This window comes from Convolutriloba macropyga, chromosome 6 (genome assembly GCF_964194025.1).
Source record: "Convolutriloba macropyga chromosome 6, txConMacr16.3, whole genome shotgun sequence".
NCBI classification, from domain to species: Eukaryota; Metazoa; Xenacoelomorpha; order Acoela; family Convolutidae; genus Convolutriloba; species Convolutriloba macropyga.
In genome coordinates this window covers 60321151-60343345 of record NC_134473.1, presented here as the reverse complement: position 1 = coordinate 60343345, position 22195 = coordinate 60321151, and the positions used below count along the sequence as shown (strand labels likewise).

Below are 22195 nucleotides of genomic sequence, written 5' to 3'. Positions count from 1 at the left end.
CTCCTCTTCGAGTCGTAAAAAAGACAGCGCCCAAATACTATTCAAATTCTTTGAATTGTAATAGTCGTTTTACGTGGTGAATGTATGGATTGGTTTTGCCTGTGCTCTGCCCCTTTCTAGTAACTCGTTTATTGATGGGTTATGAGGGGAGAAAAGGATATGATGGCTATTAATTTGATCGATAGTTGTTAGGAGTTAATTATTAAAACCTAGTGGCAGCTTTTGTTTAAGCGTTCATGATGTACTCACTGAATGTGGCGATGGCTTTCGCCTTTCTCAGCAGTGTTTTTGGCGACCTGATGAAGGCTGCGGGTGCCAGTACCAGGCTGTTCCAGCTGATTGACCGACAGCCAGCAATCTCGGAACCGGTCGGTGGTCTAAGAATGGATGTTGCTAATGATGGGGCGGAGGGAGAGGTCCAGTTTGAAGCCAAAGTGCAATTCGACCAAGTCACATTTGCATATCCTATAAGACCTGACAAAAACGTCCTTAACAGTAAGCATTCAAGTTGAATTGAGTTAAAAAGGTAGGAGAACTGGACGACTAAAAATTGTAACTGTCCTCAGATGTTTTTACTGAGACTGATGAAATAAAATGTTAATGCGGATCACAAATAGTGTTGTTCTAAAGTACTTGAAGTTCTTTATGCGGCTCGGCTACAATGAAGTTTCTTCAGAATTTTTGACGGGGAACAAACTATTTCTAGCGTTCTTTTTAATTGATCTCAGTTTTTAGCAATTGTATCATTCTTTCTATGCAATTCGCTGAGGCAAGTTTGTTCATTGCTTCAAATTTGACTTTTTAATTGCTCTTGAACGTAGTTCATAGCAATTGTTGTAAAATGGTGTCTTTTTTATGCAAAATTTTCGCTTGACAATTTTGACTTTTACGCCCTTGACTTTTTGCGTTTCGCGTGATCTAAAACTCTCTCTCAATCACAATTTCAAGCAGCTGAACTCCATCGGCGGCAATTTAATACTAAAAGTCAAATGAAAAGTGCGCCGAAAATGGTGTCATTTTTTACTTTAAATCCTAATAGTGGTATATGTTAACCTCTAATGTGGTTATTTGGGGCCCTCTATTGAACTTCTTAGTCCCATTTAGGCTCCCCTCCCTCCCCCCTCCGTTCGAGAGCAATTCTTCCGACGTTTAGTCGGTTATGTTTCAATTATTAAGTTCTGTTAATAATTGCTCTTGAAGGAAGTTCAGCAATTATTGTAAACGTGTGTGTCTTTTTTATGCAAAATTTTTGCTTGACAATTTTGACTTTTCGAGAGACTTTTACGCCCTTGACTTTTTGTGTTTCGCGTGATCTTAAGTTCTCTCTCAATGACAATTTCAAGTAGCTGAACTCAATTGGCGGCAATTTAATATTAAAAGTCAACTGCCGAAACTGGTGCCATTTTTTTTACTTAAGTCTTAATAGTGGTATATGTCAACCTCTAATGTGGTTATTTGAAGCCCACTATTGAACTTCTTAGTCCCATTTAGGCTCCCCCCTCCGACTGAAGCAGGTGTAAATCATTTTTTCTTAGGAAAATTGACAGAAAAATTGAGAAATTTTGAAACCATTTCTTAAATTTTTTGCAGTTTTTTTTTAGTCTTAGACAAGTTTTTTTAGCCTATTATGTTGTGTCCATTGTTTTGTAAGCTTTTCATTGCCCTAATTGCAAAGGAATTTTACTCGGCTTTATGTTTCCTTGTACTATTAAAAAAAAGACTAAGTTTTTATAGTTTTTTTATTCAATTTGTTTTTGAATGCCGTTTCTATTCTTCCTTAAATTTTTTATGGAGGTTCAGGGTTCACAATAGTTGTTCTGGTTGTTTAGTCATAAGTATGGGCAATTTTCTCCTTCGAGTCGTTTCAGGAATTTTCCAGCTATGTTTTCTTTCACGATCTGTTCACACATTTTCGTTATTTTCGAAGTGAAATTGGAGTAGTGATTTTGGTCACGCCGAAATAGTGAACGGAGTGAAAAAGCGAGTGGTTTTGCGGCGTGAATTGTTTTCGCTCTGATTTTAAAGTAGATCGAGAAAACGGTGTTTGAACAAAAATTCGCTTTCTCGTTAGTGGCTTTGTTCACAAGCGACAATTTCACTTTGATTTTTTACAGTTTTTTAATTTTTTGGATCGGATTTGTTTCTAAATGGTTTTCCCAATTCATTGATAGTCCGTTCTAGGTTTAGTTTTTTGTTTAGTCAATGAAAGTTTTTTGAATTGTACGTCATGACTTGTCCTGCTGTTTTTTTGTTTCGTCGTCGCGATTATTGTTACTATCATATGACGTCACAACCACTTCAAATCTGCTTTTTGTTCATTCGTTCATGCAATTTCAACTGAAGTGCGTGCGTGACGTCATTTTTCGTTCTTAGTGGAGCGAATTTTTTTTTTCATTTGCCTAATCAAATTTTTGGTCACACTTGACTTACCTCACTCACAAAAATGACTTCCTCACTTTGAAATTGATTTTACTTTAATTCAAAGAGATAAGGCCAAATGGGTATGTGTCACTCTAAATGAAGGTTATTAGAGAGCAGCTTATAGAGCCAGCAAAAACTTATACAGATTTTTAATCATAATATAACATATCAGCCTTCAATGAAAAGATGAAATTTTTTGGTCTGTCTTTTTTGCTGTTTTTTTTTGAGACTGCAGATCTACGAAGCTATTGTGGCTATTTTCTGGCAACCTGACCTCTATGTTTCCACTTTCATTTATTTAGTGGTATATGATAACCTCTAATGACTATTTTTGAATCACCAAAGGGAGCTTTTCAATCCGACCTGCCCGATTGAAGCAGCCTGCAAGAGATTAGAGCTTTCACTAGTCGTTCGAGAGCAATTCTCTCTATGCGTTTTTCGGTTATTTTTTAAGAGTTTCAGACGGGAATGACAGGTTACCTTTAACGCATAAAAAAAATTTTTCCGAGTTCTTGTTGAGTACAAATAAGGAACTTCTTGAGTTTCTAAATTGCACGAAAACTGCACTTACTCACGTTTATGTTTATTGACCTAAATGCAGTAAAAATGACACTGCCCTCTGCTTCATTCAGTTGTTTGAGAATTGTATTTTTTCATTAGTCTTAAAATCAGATATCATGTTGAAAAGCAGATAATTACTAATTTAATATTAGTCAGTATTTCGGCAGAAATATCTAAAATTCTTTTAAACGAAATCGGGACATACCCTATATTCAAGAAACGTAACTTCCGTGCGCTTCCATAATTAAATTTTAATTGCTCTCAAATGAAGTATACTTTCGGTCTTTTCAGTGCAATTTTTTGCTTTACCGATTTTGTGTCTGACGCTTTTGACTTTTCGTCCTCAACGACGGGATAAACAGGTAGCGCCCAGCGGGCATAAATTGCTCTTAGAGCTTTTCAGCTCTGTTTCAGCTCAAACTGTTTCGGAGACTTATGCCCACATCTCCCTCTCCATCAGCCCTCCCGGGGAACCTCAATCCCCCACCCCACCGTGGCTACGTTCGAACAACCGATGGTTAAAAACACGCAATTTTATACTATTTTCAAGCTTTTTCAAAAATTTTTGTCATTTTTTGAGTTCTTTCAGCCCTATGTTGCAAGGAACTTTTTCTAGAGTTTAATAATAGGTTACTGCATGGTTTCTTGTTTCTAGTGATAGTGGAATGGTTTCAACTTTTAAACTTCACGAATTTTAGCATTTTTTTTTAAAAAAACGTGCAATTTGTTTTTACATTTATTTTCCTTTATTCAAGTTTTTACAGACCTAGGGGCTCGAATCCCTCCTTCTCCTTAAGGGTTTAATTACAAGTCACTGAAAATTTTTTATTAGCTATGCAATAGTTTTAAACTTTTTAATATCACAAATTTAAGCAATTTTTTTGATAAAATTTTCAATTTTTTTCAAGTTTTTTAATGAAAATTTTTGTCGTATTTAGGTTTGTAAAGCCTCAAGAACCGACGAACCTCCTCTAGGGCTTAACAATAGGTTTTTGTATAGTTTCTAAAATTAATGAAATGTTTTTCAAGATTTCAACACCACAAATTTTAGCATATTTTTTTTACAAAATTTCCAATTTTTTTCAACTTTGACATTTATTGTCATTATTCAGGTTTTACGAAAACCTTTACAGGAAATCTTCGTTAAGGTTTGATAATAAGTTACTGGAAAATGTTTTTTGGCCATGCGTTTTTTTTCAACTTTTTTATCCCAATTTTTAGCAGTTTTTTTATGCAACTTGCAAGTTTTTCGAATTTTTTGTTCATTTTTAGGTTTCTACAGCCTCAAGAACTACATAACGTTCTCTAGGGTTTGATTATAGGTTACTTCATAATTTCTAGATGTAATGGATTGTTTTTCAAGATTTTAACATAACAAATTTTAGCAATTTCTTGACAAATTTTTAAATTTTTTTATTGACCTTTTGTCATTATTCAGGATTTTCAGCCTCAGGGGCTATAAAACCTCCATTAGGGTTTGATTATGTCTCAGGAAAATTTATATATCTGCAATTTTTCAAAAATTATCTGCAATTTATCAAGTTTTTTGAATCTTTTTGAATTTTTTATCATTTTTTCTGGCACCAGTGTCCTATGGACCTCCTCAAATGTTTAATGATAAGCTTTCGAATAGTTTCTAGAGTTAATGTAATGGTTATCAATATTTTAATGACTCCAACTTTTTGATAAAATTTGATTTTTTCAAATTTTCGGAAAATTATGATCCAAGTTTATGGATCTTAATGAGCCAGTGCAACTATTTAAAGCTTGAAATAGTGATACTGGATGGTCTCTGGAGACAGTGAAATGGTTTTGAAGATTTTAATATCTCTAATTTTAGCAAGATGTTTTTTTAAAATTTGCGATTGTTTTCAACACTTTTTAATATTTTTTCCTTTTCTGAGTTTAACTATCGTTACTGGCCAACGAAGCTTTTTCAAGTCTTGCAGATGGGTTACTTTACATTCAAAGAATAGTTTTGAACATTTTCACTGCGGAATCTGGAAGCTTTCCTTTTAAATTTTGCAAATTTTTAAAATCAGTTTTTTTATTTGATTTTTTTTTACTAACGAACGAGGCTAGAAAACTAAAAGTTGAAGAGTCGAATCGAGCTAACGCTAGTCTCACCATACCGTGGCTTGCTACTGACGAAGCCGACCGCTGGCCGGTCGTTTGAGAGCAATTCGTCCGAAGTTAGTCGGTTATGTTCTTAATTTTTGGAGAATACAGATTCTGTGCTGGAAGAGCTGGATATAGGCAACTGCCTAGAGGCATAGCATGACAGCAGCATAACCTTTTAATTAAAGATTTTAAAATTGGCTGGTAAGCAAAATAGAACGCGGCACGAAGTGCTTTGAACGATTGCTTATTTTCTTTACTCAATTTAAACTGAGTTTAAGAATATGTTTTTTACTGTTGGGAATCTGTATCCATATCTGAGTTGTTACGTCAGGTTTTTTAAACGTAAATTGAACTGCAATATGAGACAGTTTACAAAACCAACGTTATTCAAAACATAGCAATCCTATTATTGCTCGGGATGTTCTGATGGTTCTACCATTAAGACAGCTCTAAAATTTTTATCGACTTGACCTTTCTTCAATTGAAACTCTTAGTACTTTGTAACACCAAAATTTCCTGGAATGGAATCAATTTTGAAGTACAAAAAGGAAGTATGGTATTTGTTAGTATGCAGATTTCTGGTATTTCGACTTAATTGTTCCGACCCACTTTAGTGGGGTAGGAACTATATACTCAAACGGTTTTTTTGTTCAGACAATTTTGGCCGATCGATATAATCATCGTAGAGAGTTATGAGTGGTATCACTAGAAAGCCCGTGCAGCGTAGAATATGAATGTTAAAAGATTTTGTAAATTTTTGTTTTTTATATGGAATAATCGATGCTTTAAGTTTTGTGAATATTAGACGTAATTCAGCTGTTTTTATTCACATTTTCGGTTTATTGACCAAATTTATTAATAAAATGATGTCAAAATTGTTAGCTGTAGTGTTATTAGCTCTAAAGATAGAGGAGGGTTGCTGAATTGTTCGATCCGAATTTTTTTTGGCTAGAATTTTTGCTATTAAATTTTTCAAGTTTCAAACTTCGTCAAGATTGGGACCAAATTTGATTTCTTAGCTCACTTGCTTTAAATTTGGTGGAAGTAGACACCTTAAAACTGCGGCAATATTCTTTAAGCCCAAAAAAGAGATCGTTGTGCTCCCGCTGGCTTTCAGAGTCTTCTGGAATTATAGTTTTGACAGTTTTCTGCAAATTTAAACTCGATAATTACACAAAATGCAATATTTATTTATGATAAACTAAGAAATTTTTCTTTAAAAATTGATCTTAAACTATTGAGTGTTTTGATAGAAGCGCAACAATATCTGGGCTGATCTTGATCTCACCATGGATCCGTACGATTCATGTAAATTACTGACAATTTCAAATCAGTGCTCAATTAAGGACAAATTCTATTTACAGTAAATGAGGCCCAACAAAATTATATTTTGGTTTCAGAGTTAAGCTCGTGGTTTTTATGGCTCTGAGCAATTGTTTTCGTAAAAATTTTATGGGTTTCTCGAGTTTCGCTCTCATTTGTCATACTTTGTAGCCCAATGACTTAGTTCCCCAATCGAAGATCCAGTTAGCTTTTTAGGGCGTATAAATGAACGTAGTTAATTCTCTCAGTTTTCATCTAATGTATGTTATGACTTCAGATATATATTTTTTAAGAAGATATATGCGAATTTTGGAAATTTGCCACTATTTTATCCTATTTCTCTCAGCTTCGGGCACAGTGTCAGTAAAAAAAACAGGTGGAAACCGATTTCCGGATTTCCTGTGAGTTTAAATTAAATTAATAACCGTTTTATATTCAACTGATGGTTTCTCTGTTTTGATACTATACGTTTTCAATTTTTTTGAGCGCTATCGCATATTTTACGTTTATTTTGTTTCCATGTCAAATTATCCTTTCTTTGACGAGTCCAATTTAAGGAAAGCTAAGTAGGAAAAATGCAAAGTGTTGAAAAAAGGCGTATTTGGATACGTGAATTGTTTTTGTTGAATAGTTTATGCTTTTTGAACTGAGACAGTTATGTCGCAAAATTTTGTGGATTTTTTGTTTTTGCCTATATTTGTCTCTCCTTTGGTTGTCGTACTCCATATACCTGATAACGATCGGTCCAATTGATTCCCCGGGATGTATAACTCAACGTACTTAAAATTTTCAGATTATAGCTGTTTGTTTTAATGACTTTGAATTCAAATTGAGTAAAATTTTTCAACTCTCCTTTTTGCTTTCTTTTTCATCAGCAAGTGACTCGATCTCACTAATTAGAAGTCTTAATTGTTTTGTTGATTCAAACACTTTTTTTTCAGGCTTGGTTATACATTGTGACTGATTGCTTCGACCATTTAGTTTCATAAAAAGTTTTCGAGATGTCTAAACTGGTCAATTTTTGGGTTTCTTTTTCTCATGTTTACATAGTCCTTTTTTAACGAAGACTCAATGATGTTAAAGTGAAGAGAAATTAACGATATACAGTTCTTGCAGGTAAAATCTTATTATAGTGCCCTGATTTTGGTTGAAGTTCTGGCTTCTTTATGTATTTGTTGTTATTTTGTGGCGTTGTCATTGCTTTTTTGAAATCTTAAGTCTGTTATGACTCGGAAAAACATTAGTTTTCAAAAATGAATTTGGGGTTTTGAGCTTTGTCATTTTTTTTGAGAGTGTTTTGGTCGATTTGTAGCTCAGTCTCTGTCAACATAGGTTACTACCCGTTTCCAATGAGCTATAATTTAATCTTTATAAGGATTTTAGCATGAAAAATTTGTTTCGAGGCTTCTTTTTTACGAGATTTCATAAATGTTCGAGACTTTTATATAATTAAACATTTTAAATAATTTTTGTTTTCTTTTTAATTTATAACAATAATCGTAGGTCTCATTGGCTTTGAAAATTTGCGCAACCGAACATTGGATAGAGACATGTCTCAATTGCCTCCTATGGTGAAATAAATGAACTGTTTAGGGATTTCAGTTGATATCTAATAACATTAATAATTGTGAAATTAATTGTTTTTCAAAAATAGAAACGTATTTTTAAACGTCGCACCTCTTTGATCTTTTTGGTCACCTGTTAACCAGTCGCAATGAGGACAGGTACCATATATTTTCTATTGAAGTATAAGTTAAATTGTTCTGTTTAGTTTTTATCGTTTGCGAGTATGATTTTGTTATGATTTTGACATCGAGTTTTGATCGTAAATAATGTTTGTTGTTTGGTTTTTAATATTTTTTTTCTAGTAGTCCTATTATCAACAACTTTTATCGGCCCTCTGGCATGGCATCATTGTATTGCATTGAATGTTTATTGAACTATATTTATGTTTTGGAAATTTTTCTATCTTCAGTTGGTAGCGAATTAAGGCAAGAATGTGGATGAGCGGGGTCGGAACATTATGTGCGTACGCACACTACCGAGCCTTGTTTTACAAATAGATTTGAAAAACAGATTTTTGTTTCTCTTGACGAATTATTCGAAATATTCTATCTTTATTTGCTTTTCATAGAGCTGAAAAGGAGTTCTAATGAGTTGCAGTTTCCTTTTGTTGGATTATATCCATTGATTCTATAATGGATTTAGCAACGAAGAAAAATTTTCTCATTTGATTTTGTTTGGCTATGCGTAAGCACAGCCAAACAAAATCTGCTCAGTAATGTGCTCAGTTTGTTCAATTTGACAACTGCAATTTTCTTAAAATGAGAGCAATGTATGCATATCTTTTTTTGACTTTTCAGGAAATTTTGTTACCTTTAACTTTTAAAATTCGTTTGTACCCCACGCTTCGTTTTTCACACTCTGGGAACTTCTGATTATTAAAATTTGAGCAGCCAGTGGATCAAACTGAATGAAAAATCCGTAGTCGCAAAGCATGTTTCTTGGAAGCGGAAGTTCTAACTATTTAGAAGAAAATTAATGTGGATTCGAACCCATGTTCTCATTCGAGCATGATCCTTCTTACGATGACAATTTATTCTCTTAAAAAATATTATTGAAATGTTCTAATAGTTTTTAAAACAAACCACTAAAGAGCGATATGTCAACCGACGTAACTCGAGCAATTTAAAATGTTTGAGGATATATTTTGCATGTAGTTAGCTCCAGAAAAAGAATGCTATTGTGCTGGGGAGTTTCCAATTCATCTTAATCTTCCTCATGAAAAAGCTAAATTTAAGTCTGTTCAAATTAGAAAAGCTCTGAGACCCAGTGCGAATTCCACCTCAGCCTCGGGTGCAGGTGCTCGCAGCTTAGAGCTCTAGTGGTCTTAGGATTCCCAAATTATACTTGACGATACACGTAAGCATGAAAGCGGACATCGAAAACACAATATTACAGAATCCCTGAAATTTTCTTCGTAGTCAGCTAAGTGCTATCGCAGGTATAATAGGTTTGTGTTCAGTTACTAGTATCAAGAATGCTACCAAATAATTGTAAACGACCAAAAATGGACGTATCTGCTGCCCGCGTTTAGCGTATAGCTTCTGCGAACATTTTGGTAAATACCATTACAGGGGGCTATAATGGAACCAACCCCGAAAATTGTTTGTTATATCGGCAAAGGCATGGGTTTAAAATTGTCTTTAAAGTTGTATTATTTTTATCATCGGCACCACCACCTCTTCCCTCCCCACTGATCTCAGCTGTGTAGGCCTAAAACTTACGACGTAGTAAAGGGAATAAAGGGAAATTTTTGGTGATTTGGATAAGCCTCACTACCTTTACCCCCCCCCCCCTAAACCCTAGACGGTTAATGCCCCCCATCGCCCTCTCATTCAGTGTTCAGTGGTAGGTTCCATAAGCTTGCTCGCCTGTCGTTTTAGAGCAAATGATGGTCCAAAGTCCGTGGTTTATGTTTTAGACATTTCGTTCACGGTGGAAGAAGGGCAGACTGTAGCCTTAGTTGGACCCTCTGGAGGCGGGAAGTCAACGTGCATCAATCTCTTACTTCACTTCTACGAACCAGCCACCGGGACTATCAAGTTTGGTTAGCGTCTCATTTGATTTCTAAAAGGGCATGCAAAATTCTAAGCATCTGTCTTGGTTAAATCCAGAAGTTGCAGAACCATTATAAACCCCCACAAAAAAAATATGATCCCTCTTATGGCATGCTTGTGATGAAAGGTAATATTGGTTTTAGCCAGTTTCTGCTGGCAAACTTAGACAGCAAAAACCCAATCTTTAATTCTACGAGGGTAAATGTCAATCATTTTATTTATCGAATTCATGCTTCTGCCATTTAAAGTCTTTATTAATAGCCGCACAGCGATAGCTGGGGCTATTATTGGCCTTCTCTTGGTTTTTTTACGACTCGAAGAGGAGTATTGTTTTTCTTGAGGTTTTTTTTTACCGCAAGTACTATTCGTTCAGACGATGTTTTGACCTGAATGCGAAAGTGCATAATATTGCCGTGTGAACTAATTTTTTCTGAGCGAGAGAAGTTTGTTGATCATGCGCTGCCTTTAGTGAATGACCTTTTGACTTTGAAAAGTAGTTTTTGACTGAATGGCTTATATAGATAACCGTTTTTAGCCGTTTTTTCGTCCAAATGGCCCAGTTTTTTGCTTGTAATTTGGTTTTTTGTAGAAATAATTTTTATTCGATGCTATATTGAATTGTAAACCTCGGACATTGATATCAGTGTTTTGCAGAGCCTGAAAATGCGTTTGAAGTTCAAAATTGGCACATATTTCTTGATTTTTTATTTAATTTTTGACTTTTTTCTTGTAATTTTCCATTTTTTGATCTTTCAGCCGTCTTGTCAAAAATCAGTTAATATAGCAACTTCCCTTTGATGATTCATATACTCAACGCCTCTTTCTACCTCGATGTAATTTTGTTTTCTTTAATAAAATTTAACATATGCTAATCCGATTTTGGTAGTTTTTTTCCAATAGTCTTTTTGTGCAACATGAGGGACCTAAATTGCGTTTCAATAAAAATCCTATCTTTTGGTGTTAAGTTTTTGAAAAACAGTTAATTTTTATAAATGTAGTCTCAATAATTTTTTGAACATTTTTTTTTGCAAAATGTTTCAATGTTTCGTTTGTTTGAATTGTGCTTTTTCTTTTTCTCTTTTGTTCAGGAGGATGGATCTATGTCTCTGATGACTCGTTGTCTTTTCTGTGTCTCGAATGCTAAACAATGAAATGCAATCGTTTCTCTTGATTTTTTTAAATAGCCGCACAGCGATAGCTTGGACTATTATTGGCCTCCTCTTGGTTTTTATTTCGTCGTCAAAATTTTTGTTTCAACCATATGACGTCACATCCACTTTTTGTTCCTTCGTTCATGCAATTTCAACTGAAACGCGTGTGTGACGTCATTTTTCGCTCTTAGTGGAGCAAGTTTTTTTGTTCATTCGCTTGATAATTTTTGGTCACACGTGACTAACCTCACTCTCAAAAATGACTTCCTCGCTTTGAAATTGACTTTTTTCACTTTAATTCAAAGAGTTAAGGTCAAGTGAATGTGTCACTCTAAATGAAGATTATTTAAGAGCAGCTAATAGAGGCAGCAATAACTTATACAGATTCTTAATCAAAATATAACATTCTCAGCCTTAAATGAAAAGACTATTTTTTTGGTCTGTCTTTTTTACTGTTTTTTTTTAGACTGCAGATCTACGAAGCTATTGAGGATATTTTCCGGCAATCTTCCAGCTATGTTTTGTGTTTTCTTATACGGTATTTGGATATAGCATATTCCTTCGACATTAATTTGCTTTGCCTTCTGCTTGAATATTGGAATCTTTTCAGTTTATCGCTCGCAATCCCCCTCGCAGGCGCTATTTTAACTGGCTATACAAACGGCATTAATCCGTATCGTGCGTTGTAATCCAGGAGGGGTGGAAATGAAAGATTTGGATTGGGAATGGTACCATGAGATGGTGGCAGTTGTGTCTCAGGAGCCAGTGTTGTTCGGATACACAGTCAAGGAGAACATTGCCTTCGGCACTCGAAATCCTGCATCCTTGGAACAGGTTGTCTGTCTCTTTCAAATCATTTGCCACCTCTTTCAGTTAATCGCCGCTTATATACCGCGTATCTACCAAAATGGTGTAACTAAAAGCCATGACACTGCCTCCATCCAACAGCTTGTCTGTCTGCTTGAATTCTTGTTGATTTTTTCATTGTGCAGCGATTTACAGCTTGCTTGATTGGGCAGCTTGATTTAGTGTTAGTGTACTGTTGATTGCACCGGTTGAAACAATGTTTAGCTATTTTTGCAGGAATGCTCGTCAAATATATTACCTAGTCAGTGTTATTTTTATTAGTTTCAGATTATAATTGGCAAAAGATTATTTTAGGTTATGGACGCGGCCAAACTAGCAAATGCCCATGAGTTCATATGCAACTTAGAGCATGGCTACGACACTTTGGTAGGCGAGAGAGGTGTGAGGTTGTCGGGTGGACAGAAACAGCGTATCGCGATTGCCCGTGCCCTGATTATGAACCCTAGGGTTCTCCTGCTAGACGAAGCCACCAGTGCTTTGGACGCGGAGAGTGAGGCAATAGTGAAGGACGCAATTGATCGAGCCATGCGCAACAGGACTGTACTTGTGATTGCTCATAGATTGTCAACTGTCAAACACGCTGATCAGGTAAGCAAATGCATACAATATGCTCCATGCAATAATTTTTTTTGACTTAGAGCCGGCATGGGCGAGTTAATTTTAGAGTATTTTGCAATGTTTTATCGGCTGCAATTTTATTATGAATTATCAGCGCTACAGCTAAAGTTATTATTTTCATCGATAAATAGACAATTCAAATCTTATAACTATAATAAAAAAGTTCCCTTAAGCTTTTGCATTTTTAGATTCACTTAATAAACATGAATAGATTAACACATGCAAACTTATCAAAAGAATAAATGTTAGCTGTAACTGAGAGGTGCTAATATTATTGGTCTTCTGTGGGTTTTGGAAAGTTGGTTTTCCTGAGATTTTTAAATTTCTCGAACGAACTGTTGAGGTGCATTTATTGTGAAGGTGTGTTGGTCTTTTTTAGACAAAGTTTTTGCTTTAACGTTTTTGCGCTATATTCTAGAACATTCTTTGACATCTCAAGTGGCTTTTTTGCTTCACTTCTGCATTTTTGAGAGCTCAATTGCTGTCATTATTTGTTGCTAATATCAAAGCGACTGTGATTGGTTGAGGATCAAAGCCATAGTAGCTTATTAGTTATGATGTCAGACTGCTATCCTGAGACTGCTATCCTGGAGGTGGCGAGATCGAACCCCTGTTTTGCATCCATCAAAAATTCTAAACTACTCCCCAAAATTATATTGCCCCCACCTGTCGTTCCGAAGTTAGTCGGTTTAGGTGGGTGCTGTTACTAAGACGACACACTTGGTTGATAGCTAGGGCAGTTGTTTCTGAAATAGATGAAACCGTTTTTTAACTTTTTTTCTGATTGCTGCTTTTAATTGTTGAGGTGTTGGGTTGAGGTCTTATCGTTTTATCGGTTTTCATTGTATTCAACGTTTGTGGTGATTTATCTATATTTTTGTGGTCATTTACTTAGCGTGAGCTAACTGCATTGCACGACCTTGTGCATATAATTTTTTGGAGTGGCAACTTGTGATCAGAGTTTGTTCCCCATTTTTTCCTCTGTTTCGAAATCATTAGTATAATTGAGTATAAGTTTAATTTGTTTTAAAATTAGTTGGAAGGGTCCGAAATGCATTTTTGCTTTGAGTTTATTCTGCAGTCTTCCGGTAATGTTTTTCTTGTCAAACAAAAATTGATAAAATTTCTTTCGCTCTACCTTATTTCACAATTTATTCCATCTTTTGTTTTTTTTTCGTTCTCCAGACTAGTTTTATTCTTCGACGACCAATCGTGTTATATGAAGCAGTTGCTCAGCAAAGCCATCTAATACGCACACAGTCGTTATCGCAAAGGAAATCAAAAAGAAACGGGGTAAACTCACGAATCCCGGTTTTAGTTACCCGCTCTTTCAACTTTGTTAAATAGTCTAAGATACCAAGTCTAATCCGTATTGCTAATAATACTTATTACTGTATCTTCTCATTGAGAAACAGGCTATTTTGGCTACCTACGAAATGCATTAAAAAAAGCGAGGTTCTCGTCATTTTGCTGTTTAATAGCCGCCCTCACTTCTCAACCGGCTCTTATAGTGCTCCTGTTTTTTTAATTTAAAGAATTTGAATTGTGTTGGTGTGCTGTCTTTTTTTAAAAATCTTTACACTTTTTTGACCTTTTGTTGTCAATGAGAGGTCAAATTGGAGGAGTGATTTTAGTCTAGTTGGAGTAGTAAAAGGAGCGAAAATTGTAGTTAAAAGGCATGACTTTTTTATAACAGTGCTCTTTAAAGTGAGGTCAGAGAATGGTGTTTAAAGAGATTTTTAACTTGTTTTCGGCGTCTTTCTGTTCATTTTTTGTTCTTTTTTCGTTTTTTTATTCATAGAACAATTGTTTTTGTTCAGTATGAGATTTTTTGAAAATTTTCTATCTTTTTTCATTTGGTACTCAATTAAACCAAAGTTGTGGATAAGCGGGGTCTGAGCATCATATGCAAATTCTCATTACCGAGCCTCCTTGTTGTATCCTATATATTAAACGCGTGAGCTCTAAAATGGGTCAAATTTTCGCATGCTTAAGGTGCCTCTCGAAGCGCATGTTTAAGAGCCGCATTGAGCAGCATGATTATATCGAGAGAGATCAGTGATCTAAAGAGCTCAAAGTAGATGGAAGAGAACCGAGCCTGGGACAAAAGACTGTAAGTCAAGTGCGCAGTTACCACGAGGTTATGAGGCCTTGGAAATATGCTCGCCAGAGGGAGGATTTACTGTCCTGGGTACTACGTGTTTTTTAATTGCTCCCGAACGATGTTTGAAGTATTTATTGTAAACGTGTTTTTTGCAAAGTTTTAGCTATACAGATTCTTTGCTTTTATAGAACACTCGTAGCTTTCAACTATGTTTTTCACGTTTTACTGTATTATTTTTGCGTGATCTCGAAAGCTTTCAATCTGAAATATGTTAGAACCAAACCTGGGAGAAAAGACATAGTCAGGTGCAGTTTGTACGAGGCTCTGAGGGTTTGAAAGTATGCTCGCCCAGAGAGAGGATTTACTGTCCTGGGTACTGTTTTTTAATTGCTCCCGAACCAAGTTAGTGTTTTTGTAAACGTGTTTTTTTGCTAAGTTTTAGCTTTACAGATTCTGCGCTACTCTAGAACACTCAACTAAGTTTCATTTTCAACTAAGTTTTTTAAACTTTACTTTTTGATAATTGCGTTCAAATTATCTTAATTTGAAATATGTTAATTGATACGATGAAAAGCTATTGTGAGAAACGGTGGTTTCTAGTGGTTATAGCGCAATTAACGGGAGGCCAAAGCAGAATATACCAAGAGGTTCATTTAGACTGATTTGCGGTTCCATTACCATTATCAATAAAATTGCTTTGAACCTAAATTTTGAGCAGTTCTAATCGTATTGTCTAATCTTCCAATTATTAAATATCAGTCTCAATTGAGCACAATTGTTAACAGCGCTCCTGCCGTAGCATTTAGGGCTCCTTAATCATGCAACCTAGCATAATAAAAGTTTTTTGAGACGCGGTTTGCCGTCATATTTAAGCTCCGAATATTCACTTTTTTTGAGCTCTTTAAGCTTGCCGTATTGCAAAAAAAGAGACTCACAAACGTCATTGTCTAGAAATTTGGTGTAAGAAGAGCAAAACACAAGTGCAATGCGCATAGTTGGCGTATTTGGTGAGACCTATGGCTGTTAATCGATGGGCATGTGTTTTAGCCCATTCGTTGTTTAAAAGAAGCTTAACTTCTTTTACACCTTCTCTTCGTGTAAATGATTTTGTTTATTTTAATTTACCTGTGCTTTTAGTTGGAAGATAAGGTCTCCATACTTTAAAAGAAACTTAAGTGTTTCCCTAATCTACATAATCGTAACTTAACTCCAATTCTTTTAACCATTTCCTTAAGTGTTATGATTATATAAACCGGGATGTATATCATTTTTGTCGTTCGAGGTACAATAGATGTTTTTATACCAGAATTATGGAAAAGATTATTTAAATTAAAATAATCTTTTCCATAATTTTTTTTAAAAAAATATCTATCGTTCCTCAATAGTAAAAGTAAAGACAAAGTAATGTAAATCTAAGTTCATAACTCTTGAAGCCGATGATCTGCACAAAAGAATTATCAAAACTCATCAACTCTTGCTTTGCATTTTATTGATTTAATAAAAACGACAAGGAGGCTCGTTAATGTGCGTTTGCACATAATGTTTCGACCCCGCTCATCCACATTCTTGACTTTATTGGCTACCAAATTATGAAGAGATAGAAAAGTTTCGAAAACATACATATCGTTCAATTAACAACCAATGGAATGCATTAATGCTGCGATGGAGGGCCGATGAAAGTTGTTGATAATAGGACTACTAGAAAGGACAATAGGAAAAATAGAAAAACAAACATTATTTACGACCGAATCTCGATGTCGATAATAAAAAAATAACAAAACCAAAATTGCATCAGATAAAACCTAAACAAAACAATATAACCTATGCTTCATTAAAAAAAGATGCGGGACCTGTGTTCAATGCGACTTGTTAACAGGTCGTCAAAAAAGAATTGTGAAGTTCAAAAATACGTTTCTATTTTTGAAATCAATTAATTTCACAGTTATTAATGTCATTAGATATCAACTGAAGTCACTTAAAATGTTCGTTTATATCTCCATAAGACGCAATTGAGACAGGTCATTATCCAATATTCAATTGAGCAAACTTTCAAAGCCAATGGGACTTACGATTATTGTTATAAATCAAAAAAGAAAACAAAAATCCTTTAAAATGAACAAATAAAAAATCTTTAACATTTAATGAAATCTCGTTATAACAGTGGCAACAAAACCCAGAAACAAGTGTATGAAGCTAAAACCGTCATAAAAATAAAATTATAGCTCACTGGAAATGGGTTGTGACCTGTGTGTACAAAGAAAAGGCCTCAAATCGACCGAAAACTATTTAAAAAAAGACGAAGCTCAAAAACCTGAATGTTTTTGAAAACAAATACTTTCAAAAGTTATGACAAACTAAAGACTTCAATAAAAAGCGATGGATAGATTTGGAACACTCCGGGAAGCCAATTGGGCCTGTTAATAATGATACTAATTCACGAACCCACAAAGTAACAACAATTACAAAAAGAAGCCGAAACTTCAAACAGTATTACATCACAATGATCAACGCTCTATAATTATAACATGTTACCTGCAATAACTGTTTATTATTATTTTCTCCTCATCTTAACATCAACGAGTCTTCCTTATAAAATGGATTACGTAGACATGACAAAAAATATAAACACAAAAATTGAACAGTACAGAAATCTCGAAAACTTTTTAGGAAACTGAATGGTCGAAGGAATCAGTCACAACATATAACCAAGCGCGAAAAAAGTGTAATTAAAACTTCTAATTTTTGAGATTGAGCTACTTAGTGACGAAAATGAAATCAAAAAGGAGATTTTTTTAGGGGAGACAAAAAGGAGACAATCTTTTTTCAACCTAAATTGAAAGTCATTAAATCAAAGAGCTATAAACTGAAATACTTAACCAAGTTGAGTAATACGTTCTGGGGACGCAATTGCGACCTCTCTTTATCATGTATATGTACAACAATAAAAGAGAAAGACAAACATAAGCAAAAACAAAAAATTTTGCGAGATGTGTCTCAGACAAAAGGCATAAAACTATTCAACAAAAACAATTAACATATCCAGATACGAATTTTTCCAACGCTCTGCATTGTCCATTCTATGCTTTACTTCAATTAGACTTGTCAATAATGTGATAATTCTACAAGGAAACAAATTGAACTCATATAAAATGCAATTATGCTCAAAAATAAAAAATTGAAAACGCGTAGTATCAAAACGAAGACACCAATAGTTGAACATAAAACCGTTACCGACGTTAATTTATAACTCGCAGCAAGTCGCTTTATTACTGGTTTTACTGAGAATGCGCCCGAAGTTGAGAGAAATAAAATAAAATAGTGTGCACCGATAATCAAAAGTTCACCGATTTTTTCTTAAAACAAATATTCAAAATAATAGCAGATATTGGATAACAACTGAAAGAATTGTATACGTTTATTTAAACCCCATACGAACCTAACTGGATCTTTTAATGGGGACACTTAGTCATTGGGTAACGAAAAGTATAATAAATGAAAAAAAAAACTGAAGAAGTCCGTAAAATTTTCACAAAAACAATTGGTCAGAGCCATAATAACCACGAGCTTAACTCTGAAACCATAATATAATCTCGTTGGGACTCGTTCATTGTAAATAGTATCTGCAGTTATTTGAACCTTGATTTTGAGCCTTTCTTGTCAGTAATTTACATAAAAAACATTTACATAGCGGAAATATTTTAAAAAAAAGTTCGAGCACCATTAAAATCTAAAAATTTATTTATCGCAAGGACGCATGGTGAAATCAAGATCAGCCCAGATATTGCTGCGCGTCTATCGAAACACTCAATTGTTCAAATGGTTGCGAATTAGATCATTTTTTATACAAACTTTTTCAGTGTGTCGAAAATAAATAGTGCATTTTGTACAATTATCGAGTTTAAATTTGAAAAAATTGGCAAAATTATAATTCCAGAAGACTCGTAAAGTCAGTGGGAATACAGCTAGCTCTGTTTTTGAGCTTAAGAAGAATATGTCCGCAGTTTTAAAGTGTCTACTTCCAGCAAATTTAAAGCAAGTGGGCTAAAAAAAACGAATTTGGTCCCATTTTGACGAAAAAAGTCTAGAATTTTGAAAAGTTTAGCATAAATTCTAGCCAAAGAACTCGGATCGAACAATTCAGCAACCAACCCCCCTATCTTATGAGATAAATTAAATAGCATTACAGTTAACAGTTTTTCATATATTAGCAAAATTGACTAAAAAATGGACAAAAATACCGAAAATGTGAATAAAAACAGCTGAATTACGTCTAATATTCACAAAACTTCAAACCTCGATAACTCCCTATAAAAAACAAAAATCGAAAAAATCTTTTTTATTCCATATTCTACGCTGAACGGGCTGTCTAATGATACCACTCACAACTCTCTACGATGATTATATCGATCGGCCAAAATTGTCTGAACAAAAAAAACCCATTTGGGTATATAGTTCATCCCCCACTAAAATGGGTCGGAACAAATATTTCGGTTGAATATCAGCAGAGTATTTGGAATCCTAAGAAGCTGGCTATGGTTGTGTCTGCCTTATAACCTTTACAGTCCTTTACACTTGATGTCGAGAAATCAAACCTGCGATCCGTAGAGTAAGGAGATGGCTAAATTTTTTCGTTTACGCGTTGATTTTTATTTTGTTACTTGACGTATTTATTTGAAGATTGCTGTGCAAAAGAGTGAAATTACACTGCAAGCTTTAGACGGAAATGATGGCCCTATTGCTAGTTTTATAAAAAAAACGTGTCAAATTTAAATTGACAAGTTGACATGCTACTGTATCATGACTCCATTTTCCAGTTGTTGACGTGTTGTAGGTGCATGTTGAAGGTCGATGTTCAATATTCGTTCGTTTTTGTTAAGATTTCGCCAAACCGAATTATTTGGGTTCCAACGATGTTTGTAGAATTCATTTTAGTTGTGTTGGTCTCTTGGTGCGAAATTTTGTACGATCAACATCGTCTCGCCGTTTGCTTGACGGACCTTTTCCAAGTGACCTACGATTGCCTTCTTTGTTCTGCTTTCAGATTTTTAATTTATTATTCTCTGTTTCAGAATTTAGAGCAGCGTAATTTGGTGGTAGTTTAATGCTGACGTCGAATGGAATGTGTGTTGAAATTGATTTCATTTTCAATTTAAACATGCTGGTGTAATAGCCATAGCTCTAATATAATCAATTGAAGCTCCTTAGTTAATAAAGACCTTGCTGAAGCAGTATTAAATCGAAACCACCGCCCGCAGATTGTTTGAAAGCAATTTGGCCAATTTCAGTTGGTTATGTTTAACTTTGTATCACTTAATGTGTCCCGGTTTATTTGTTTTTCTAAAAGCTCTCATTTTGGCTTTTGCAGTCAGTTAATGTAGAATGACTGTTCTGTTTCGTTAACAAATCGAAGTGACATTATCTTAGTTTGGAATGGACTCAATCGTCCTTATGATCTTTAATAACGATTTTATTTGCAAACATTTTTTGTTTCAAATGTGTGAGTTGCTCCAAGTTTGCGTGTTGCTTCAAATTTAACTGTCATCTAAGTGCTCTTTATGATGGTCAGTCTGTTTTTGGTTCCTCTCGAGAGAAGCTACTTGACTATTTTCTTCCAGAATATTCTTTCGCTCTCTAATGTCGGCAATTTTTGCACCCATAATTTTCTAGATTGGGCCAAGTAGTTATTAGACCTTTTACATACTTCCCCCAGAATTGAATTGTCGTGCCTGTATTTTGAGAGCAACTCGTTCAACGTTAGTCGGTTTATGTTTCATAAATGTTTTATTGCTATCATCTTGTAAATAATAGAGAGCTTTCTGCTTACATATATAACACGATTTTTCCTATGTTCAGGTAATTGTGATAGAGAATGGCAAGATCTGTGAAATGGGAACTCACGAGGAATTGGTCGAAATGGACGGAGTTTACAAGAAGCTGGTCGTCAATCAACTCATGAGCGGAGGAAGCAACAGGGCGACCTCTGAAACAGAACAAGATGGTCAACAAACGTCCTCTGTCAGCATACAACGCGATGAGAGTCGTATATCTGACAAAGAAATTGTAGAAGGAAACAGTTCCTCTCAGTCGATAGTTACTCAAGCTGAGGTGAATGACATACGAGTTCATGATTCCCCCGATGGAGATGATTCGGTAAAAGATGTCGAGGAAAACGATGATGCGGATTTGAGTGTTGAAGTTGTCAATGACGAGAACAGGCGTTTACTTAAAGATAAAGATGGTGATAATAATGGTGTAGAAAAAGGAAGTGAAAGCGCGAATTATGCGTCAAAAAGCGGACAGCGAAGTCACAATACCAGTAATATATGAACTGCGCCATTAACATTCTTGTTTTAATATCAAATCATTTTTAATTCTGTGTGTTTCTATCCTCATCAATCCATATTGCACGTAATAGAACTTGCCGGTCATAAACATCAGCTTGCTGTGCTGTATAGATTTTGGGGGTGTTTAAAATTTTTGGCCTCCCTTGAGACTTCTAATCAATAGAAAGAATGCTTAGAGCTTATATCCAGGCGTCTGTCTGAAAGTCCCGAAGTATATGGAAGAACATGTTAGTGATTAATGGCTCTGTCATTCACTATTTCAGCAGTTGCAGGCATTCAACTGTCGGTCGTTTTCTATAAGAAGTCAAAAGTGCGCAAAAATGGTTTCATTTTTCACTGATGGTAATGATCTCAAATAAGCTCCAATAACAACATTTGCAGCCGATTAGTAAATCTATAATTAACTGATTAGAGTATTTGGTAGTGTGTTAAGTGTAATATGGACCGGAATCAAACCCTCAAACAAATTAACAATTATTTGAACCTCAATAGATTCTATTTTTGGTAAAGAATTTATCCCTCAGACTGAATTACTTAATGTATTTTCGATAATATTAGATTAATTTAATATTCTGTGAGCAACGGTTCTTGATACAGTATTTTATATTTGAAAATAATTGTGCTTAACCCGTAAGTAATGTATAATTACTTGTGAATTGGGTGCCTATTTAAGCGTGGTTTCAAGCTGAATCGGTATAATTTTGCAATAATGTAAAATTTACTGCAGCGCGTGAAAATGTTTGTTCTTGAGCGAAGTTTGTAGGAATCATACACTATGGTACCAAAAAGCTACGTACAGCATGATTTCTGCTTTTAAAGCATGATTCGTGCTTCATAAGCATGATTTGCGCTAGGTGTGAAATTCAGAAGTTTTAAGAGAAATTTCATTTTCCTTTTCTCCGCTTAAACAGAAAAGATGGTTAAACCGCTTTGTTCTTTCACCGTTTGCCAAGTTGTTACGCTCCGAGATGTCGGATTTTCATGGCCTAAAATACAAAAGCAACTTAACTTGAAGTCAAGATCGAGTGCACAGTATGCATGCAAACGTTACTTGAAAAATAAGAG

General features: G+C 34.8%; 1 protein-coding gene across 1 annotated transcript in view; it reads left to right on the top strand.

The window, feature by feature from the left end:
• Window positions 1-21712, top strand: part of LOC142341816 (uncharacterized) — a 127961-nt gene extending 106249 nt beyond the window's left edge. The window contains exons 11-15 of the mRNA XM_075393059.1: window positions 232-495; window positions 9911-10036; window positions 11892-12031; window positions 12359-12652; window positions 20640-21712. Coding sequence (XP_075249174.1) covers window positions 232-495; window positions 9911-10036; window positions 11892-12031; window positions 12359-12652; window positions 20640-21113 — 1298 coding nt within the window. The 3' untranslated portion in view covers window positions 21114-21712. The remainder of the gene's footprint in view (window positions 1-231; window positions 496-9910; window positions 10037-11891; window positions 12032-12358; window positions 12653-20639) is intronic.
• The last annotated feature ends 483 nt before the right edge of the window (window positions 21713-22195 follow it).